The sequence below is a fragment of the Perissodus microlepis genome, chromosome 9 (genome assembly GCF_051167445.1).
Source record: "Perissodus microlepis isolate ML-2025 ecotype Zambia chromosome 9, ASM5116744v1, whole genome shotgun sequence".
NCBI lineage: Eukaryota > Metazoa > Chordata > Actinopteri > Cichliformes > Cichlidae > Perissodus > Perissodus microlepis.
Genome location: NC_140469.1, coordinates 32,473,703 through 32,481,344, shown reverse-complemented (window position 1 = coordinate 32,481,344; position 7,642 = coordinate 32,473,703). Strand labels below are relative to the sequence as shown.

The 7,642-nt window shown below is 45.7% G+C and overlaps 1 protein-coding gene across 1 annotated transcript; it reads left to right on the top strand.

The window, feature by feature from the left end:
* Positions 1-838: 838 nt before the first annotated feature.
* Positions 839-4,357, top strand: crygn2 (crystallin, gamma N2). The gene is made up of 5 exons (XM_084940345.1): positions 839-1,160; positions 1,786-1,877; positions 2,837-2,993; positions 3,308-3,453; positions 4,069-4,357. The coding sequence occupies exons 1-5, from the start codon at positions 1,140-1,142 to the stop codon at positions 4,202-4,204; spliced, it is 552 nt and encodes a 183-aa protein (XP_084796471.1). The 5' UTR covers positions 839-1,139; the 3' UTR covers positions 4,205-4,357.
* The last annotated feature ends 3,285 nt before the right edge of the window (positions 4,358-7,642 follow it).

The following is a 7,642-nucleotide window of genomic DNA, read 5'->3' as shown; positions in this document are numbered from 1 at the left end:
GCGCTCTGACACGGAGCTTTGGCAGCCTGAGCTCAGGAGGCTGTCCTGACAAACAGCTGACTGCGATCATGTGACCATGGGTCAGAGCTGCAGGTCGTTAATGTGCTTTCATTCTGCCTGTGTTCAGCCTGATCCTCAGAAAACCTCCAAACACACCTCAGATAAACCTTTATAATGTTTCATGTTTGAAACATTATAAATAATATTTAATGTTCCTTCAGGTTGAAGGTTTCAGCTCAGAGAACAGAACAAAGCTTTGATTTGGTTCTTCGTGTCTCGTCTCAGTTTGGTGCAGTGTTTCCATCAGCTGAGAACACCTGACAGGTACGTCCTCTGACTGTCCACCTGTGTGCTGACAGCACACATACATCAACTGTAACCACACAGGTGAGGACGCGGCGGGTAACCTACCAGCAATAAAAACAGGAAGCACAACAGCAGTTACCAAAATAAAACAGGAAGCGGAGACACGAGGAGGATAAAAACCAGAAAAAGAACCACACACAGGAAGTAGAAACCCAAACTGCTCTGTGGTGGTAAAAGTCACCTGTTCACCTGCCGAGAGTCAGCTTTACCTCAGCCTGAGGTTCACTGCTGCTGCTGTTTGTGCTCAGAGAGATGAAGACGTCACATCAAAGCAGGACTGAAGCTCAGCTCCTGGAAAAGTTTAAATAGTCAGAATTACTCAAAGAAAGACTGAACGAAACCTAACAGCTGCATCAGTGATGCAGTATTAGTACTTTTAGGAGTACTTTTACTGCAGTAAAGGATGGCAGTACTTCCTCCTGACCGCAGCCTGTTTGTGTAGAAACGTGACGTGTGCAAGATCATTGAGCTGCAAAGCTGCGGCCAAGCACTTTCTATTCACACACACACACACACAATCACACACACACACACTCTCACACACACTCACACACACACACACACAGCAGAATCAGCAGACAGGTCTGGATGAAGGGAAAGTGTCGAGGCAGCAGAAACCTTTGAAGCCGACTCTTTTGTCCGGGGGCCTCGGCCCTCGGCCCGCCGCGCCCCTCGCTCGCCCCCCTGCCGTATATATTGGGGTGTCCAACTTTTTCTCTGTTACACTGTGTGTGTGGTTGCGGGCCAGGTTGGACGACATCCAGCGGGACAAAATGTCACAGTACTCTGGAAAGGTGAGTGAGACCGACGAGGATCGCTTTGAGCTCTGTTTCTGTCTGAGCTCTGAAGCTGAAGATCAGGCTGCTTAAAATAGTCAATTTTTGAATGGAGTTTGGTGTGAAGCTCTTCACAGCAGCAGGACATTTAGTTTTTAAAGACAAGAACAGAAAGAATAAATCATCAGCTGAGTTTCACTTCACATTCATGTGAAGCATTAAAATGAAAGTTTCTGTTTTTGTTAAAACTTCACTGTTTGCTGTTGATGATGTCACTTTAATAAAGCAGCTGGAGTCATGTTTAAGACCAAACAGACGTCGCTGCACGCTCGATCGTCCTCTAAGCCCAGGATCAGGTTACAGAGCAGCACCTTCAGGGTACCCAAGTAAAAATACTCAGTTACTTTCCAGCCTAGATTCAGAAATGTCATTCATTGTTATTTATTCGTGTTATTCCATGTTAGAGACATCAAAGACTAATAGCCTGGTGAAGGATGGAGATGATTCACATGACAGAGTCATGATAAATTCAGACCTGTCAGACTGAAGGCTTCAGATTACAGCAGGACCTTCGTCCTGTCACTCATTTTTAAATAAAGTTTCATTGAATGAAAGCACGTGACCGTGAGCGTTTGTCCTGCAGATTACTTTTTATGAGGGGAAGTGCTTCACCGGCAGGAAGCTGGAGGTCAGAGGTGACTGTGATAACTTCCAGGACCGCGGCTTCATGAACAGGTAACTTCCTGTTTTCAGGTATTTGCTTTCTCTTTTTTTTCTTTACTGAAGACGTTTGAACCTGAACTGAGTCAGGTCTTCAGTCACACCTTCAGTGTCTCTGAGCTCAGAAACTGGACAGAGTCTGACTGATCAGCTGATCAGAGGAAACGTAACAGCTGGTTTTATGTAATACCGCTCTGAGCCACGAGGGGGCACAGCCTGTCAGTGTAACTGTAAGCAGGTCATGAAGTCATGACGAGTACAACAAATGTCAGAAACTGAGAGAACTGCAGCGCACATCTGGAAACACATGAGTGTGGAATCGCTGCCCCCTGGTGGTCACATTTATATTCAAACTGTGTGGACGAAACTGTTTCTGCTTTCAGCTTCTGAAATTCAGGCGAGAGCTGATATTTCTGACGAGCCTCTGAATACTGATACGAGGTCAGCTCGTGTTTCAGTTACTCTTAAGATTTTTCTAATGACATCAATGAAAACACAGAAGAACAGAAGATTTGTGATTGCTGGCTGTACAGGAAGTCTAAACGTTTCCTTTTTAGTGACAAATACACACATATATCAGAAATCTGATGTTCTGCAAACTCAAAGATGTGAATTTGATGACCAACAGTTTTCACTAACAGCACAAACTCAGACTGAAGTCCGTCCACACAGAAACCATTTTCAGCACTTTTTTTCTGACCTTATCAAACATTCAGTCGCTCTTCATCAGAGGAGAGCACGAGGCCGTCATCATCATCATCATGGTCAGGATAAACTGGAGCTCTTGGTGTAAGTGCTTCCTGTTTCCTTCAGCTGATCATCACCTGAGCTCCATGACTGCGTCTGAGCAGCACAGATGATCGTGCTGGGACGGAGGATGAAAAAGTTCTGACCAGTTAAACCTGCTGATGGTTTCAACATGTGACTGAGCACCTCTGCAGGGTAACATCTGGAGCCTGTCTTTGTCTCTTCAGGGTGAACTCGATCCGTGTGGAGAGTGGAGCCTGGATCTGCTACGACCACCCTGACTTCAAGGGCCAGCAGTACATCCTGGAGCACGGCGAGTACCCAGAATTCCAGAGGTGGAACTCCCACAACGACCACATGGGATCCTGCAAACCCATCCGCATGGTGAGCACCTCTGACGGGGTCGTGATTGTTTAAAGAGCACAGATGAGGTGATCTGACAGATCTGAGATTTTACTGCTGTCAGGAAACACAATTTCATCTTCTTCTTTTTAATTCACACTTTTAAAAATGTCAGACGTTTGTTTTTCATGTGTTAGTGAAAGACTGACTCTGTGAGTCTTTTCCACTGAGGGGAAACCATCTTTTCTCACTTTGGGGTGAAGCACCTTCATCCTGAAGCTACAGCTGCTCCGTCCGGTCTGTGATGTAGGTTTTGTTGTTGGATTCTGACCTAATCGTGTCCGTCTGTCCGGCAGCACGGCGAGCACTACCGCATCGAGCTGTTCGAGGGCTGTAACTTCTCCGGTCAATGCGTGGACATCTGCGACGACTGCCCCTTCCTGCAGAGCCGCGGCTTCTCCAAGAACTGCATCAACTCTGTGAAGGTCTACGGAGACGGAGCGTGAGTTTCTCCTTTACCAGAAACCTTAACGCTGATGTTCCTGCTCCCCAGGGGATAAACTTTGGTGACTTTTAACCTGAGATTAGTATTAGGACAATATTCCTACCATGCTAACAGGAAATATTTATCATTCAAGTAAAGGTCGGTTGTTGACATATTCCTGCTCTCCAGAGGATGAACTCTGTAGACTTTATTGCTGCTGGCAGCTTAGACTGTGGGGCTCATTATTTATTATCCCCAGATGATGAAATATGACACAGTAATGTTCTTGTTCCTGGAAGTTTTGGCTGATGATTGATTTGATTGATTGAGTTCAAACTTTAGCTTTCAGGATTTTTCACGCTCATGTCCCCCTGAGGATGAACCTGGAGACCAGTAGAACTGTTTTTCATCCTCAGCTTAATTTTTCTATTTAGTGCTAATGTTAGCATGCTAACAACCTAAGGTTAGACATGTTAGCACGACTTAATATAATAGAAAAACGTCTAAAGATGTTTTAAGGCGGAATATATTTAAACATCATTCTGAATCCTCCTTAACAAAAGTGTGACAGGTTAATAAAAGCATGTTCCTCACTTTAACCCCGCCTCTCTTCCCTCCTTGCTCCGCCTCCAGCTGGGTGATGTACGAGGAGCCAAACTTCCGTGGCCGCATGTACATTGTTGAGCGTGGAGACTACTGCAGCCATAACGAGTGGCAGGCCCAGAACCCCAACATCCAGTCCATCCGCAGAGTCGTCAACTACTTCTAAACCCCTCTGATCTCTGACCCCCAACCCTGACCAGCCCCCCTCACCTGTGACTGTAATCATGTACGATAAATAAACTCAGACTAAAATAAGAAAACAGGTTTTTTATCAAACAGTCTGTGTGTGTGTTGATTTGTGTGGCCACACTTCACCGACACTGTCACACAAACGTTTTCATTCTTGCTGTGACAAAAGAAATTATAATCTGTATTAATACAGATAACAGAAAAAATCTGTTTCTGACGGGTGGAGTGTTAATTGAAACTTCTGACAAAGTTTTAAAGATACATTGTGGTGAATCACACTGATGATGTAAAAGGCTCACAAAAATTCATGTATTCATATGATGCACTAAGTGTTAGAGGGTTAGGAGAGTCCAGGACCTTTAAATATGTCTGTGAAGGTTTGCAGTCATCCAGGTCAGAGTAATCTAAGGAGCTTGGCAGAGAATCCCAGAATTTTAAAGCCTTATTGGGAGTGTCCCTAAGAGGGTCATGGACCCACTACTGACCCTCTTAGGGACACTCCCATAGGGCTTATAAATCTGGACTCTCAACCAGTTGCTCTTAGAACTGAAGAAGCTTCTCAGATGAGAGGCCAAAAGTCTTCAAGAAACTTAAAGTCCAGACGCTTTTCTCTCCAAGATCCTTAGACTAGGGTTTTTCAACCATCAGCCATTTAGATTTAAGGAGTAACAGGAAATGTGAAGGAATAATAAGTTGGTCTGTAATTATGAGCTGCGTGAATGCATCGATCTTTAAAGCACTTTTTGGCTCTAGGTTATATTCCTGGAGAATTTATATCAAGTTAGTACTCAGAGGCCCCTCCATGAATCGCTACCTCATCGTGGTGGAAGGTTTGTGTGTCCCAGGGATCCTGTGTTGTTGGGGGGCTTTTGCACTCTGGTAGGGTCTCCTGTGGCAAATCGGTCCTTGGTGAGGGACCAGACAAGAGCGATTCAAAATCTCCAATAAGAAGTAGATCCAGATTGTCTGCACTTAGCATCAGTTCAGAGTACCCGTCCTTCCTGAAGTCCTTGGGTGTGGTGCTTGAGGGTGCTCCACCTCGGGACTCGTCTTACTGGGAGACTTCAACACTCACTTGGGCAATGACAGTGTGACCTGGAGGAGCGTGATTTGGAGGAAAGGAAAGGAGCGTCCGTTCGTTAGTCGAACCACGGATACAGGAGGAACAATGCAATTTTCATCCTGGTCGTGGAACACTAGACCTCTATCCTGTCAAAGATACCTGAGGGAGCATGGGAAATTGCCCAACCAGTCTGCATGTATTTTGTGGACTTGGAGAAGCATTCGACCGTGTCCCTCATGGTGTTCTGTAGGAGGTGCTGCGGGAGTATGGGGAGTCTTTGCTACGGGCTATTTGATCCTTACACAACTGCTGCAAGAGCTTGGTCCACATAGCTGGCAATGAGTCAGACTCGCTCCCGGTGGGTTACGGACCCCACCAAGGCTGCACTTTGTCACTGATTCTGTTCATAATCTTTATGGAGGAGTTTGGCCATCCAGGAGGGGCTCATAAAGCGCAGGAATATATTAATCAGTATTAGAGTTACAGTGGTTGCAAGAGTATTCGGCCCCTTGAACTTTCCCACATTTTGTCACATTACAGCCACAAACATGAATCAATGTTATTGGAATTCCACGTGAAAGACCAACACAAAGTGGTGCACACGTGAGAAGTGGAACAAAAATCATACATGATTCCAAACATTTTTTACAAATAAATAACTGCAAAGTGGGGTGTGCGTAATTATTCAGCCCCCTTTTGTCTGAGTGCAGTCAGTTGCCCATAGACGTTGCCTGATGAGTGCTAATGACTAAACAGAGTGCACCTGTGTGTAATCTAATGTCAGTACAGATACAGCTGCTCTGTGACGGCCTCAGAGGTTGTCTAAGAGAATATTGGGAGCAACAACAGCATGAAGTCCAAAGAACACAGCAGACAGGTCAGGGATAAAGTTATTGAGAAATTTAAAGCAGGCTTAGGCTACAAAAAGATTTCCCAAGCCTTGAACATCCCACGGAGCACTGTTCAAGCCACCATTCAGAAATGGAAGGAGTACGGCACAACTGTAAACCTACCAAGACAAGGCCGTCCACCTAAACTCACAGACCGAACAAGGAGAGCGCTGATCAGAAATGCAGCCGAGAGGCCCATGGTGACTCTGGACGAGCTGCAGAGATCTACAGCTCAGGTGGGGGAATCTGTCCATAGGACAACTATTAGTCGTGCACTGCACAAAGTTGGCCTTTATGGAAGAGTGGCAAGAAGAAAGCCATTGTTAACAGAAAACCATAAGAAGTCCCGTTTGCAGTTTGCCACAAGCCATGTGGGGACACAGCAAACATGTGGAAGAAGCTGCTCTGGTCAGATGAGACCAACATGGAACTTTGTGGCCAGAATGCAAAACGCTGTGTGTGGCAGAAAACTAACACTGCTCATCACTCTGAACACACCATCCCCACTGTCAAATATGGTGGTGGCAGCATCATGCTCTGGGGGGGCTTCTCTGCAGCAGGGACAGGGAAGCTGGTCAGAGTTGATGGGAAGATGGAGCCAAATACAGGGCAATGTTGGAAGAAAACCTCTTGGAGTCTGCAAAAGACTTGAGACTGGGGCGGAGGTTCACCTTCCAGCAGGACGACGACCCTAAACATAAAGCCAGGGCAACAATGGGATGGTTTAAAACCAAACATATCCATGTGTTAGAACGGCCCAGTCAAAGTCCAGATCTAAATCCAATCCAGAATCTGTGGCAAGATCTGAAAACTGCTGTTCACAAACGCTGTCCAGCTAATCTGACTGAGCTGGAGCTGTTTCAAAGAAGAATGGGCAAAGATTTCAGTCTGTAGATGTGCAAAGCTGGTAGAGACAGACCCTAAAAGACTGGCAGCTGGAACTGCAGCAAAAGCTGGTTCTACAAAGTATCGACTCAGGGGGCTGAATAATTACACACACCCCACTTTGCAGTTATTTATTTGTAAAAAATGTTTGGAATCATGTCTGATTTTGGTTCCACTTCTCACGTGTGCACCACTTTGTGTTGGTCTTTCACGTGGAATTCCAATAACATTGATTCATGTTTGTGGCTGTGATGTGACAAAATGTGGGAAAGTTCAAGGGGGCCCAATACTTTTGCAAGCCACTGTAGCAGCCTTTCCTGCTCAGACGCCCTGTAAGACTCAGACCTTTCCATGTTCAGCCTCAGCTTTGTCTCACAGTTCTTCTGGAAGGTTCTGAGGGTTCGAGCCTGAAGTGCAGAGTGAGACTCGGAGTGAAGACTGAGTCTGTTGATGCACCACCCTAACCCCCATGCTACACCTCCTCCGCCACCAATCAGCTTCAGTCTCTGTTCTTCTCACTGACCTGGTGTTTTTGCTTTTGTGTTTTTGTGTTTTCAGACAGACAGACAGACAGAAA

Bases quoted from the DNA above. Each gene is read 5' to 3' on its own strand.
- crygn2 (XM_084940345.1), top strand. From the start codon at position 1,140: ATGTCACAGTACTCTGGAAAG. The intron at 1,878-2,836 runs GTAACTTCCTGT...TTGTCTCTTCAG, and splicing joins GACCGCGGCTTCATGAACAG to GGTGAACTCGATCCGTGTGG. The intron at 3,454-4,068 runs GTGAGTTTCTCC...CTCCGCCTCCAG, and splicing joins AAGGTCTACGGAGACGGAGC to CTGGGTGATGTACGAGGAGC.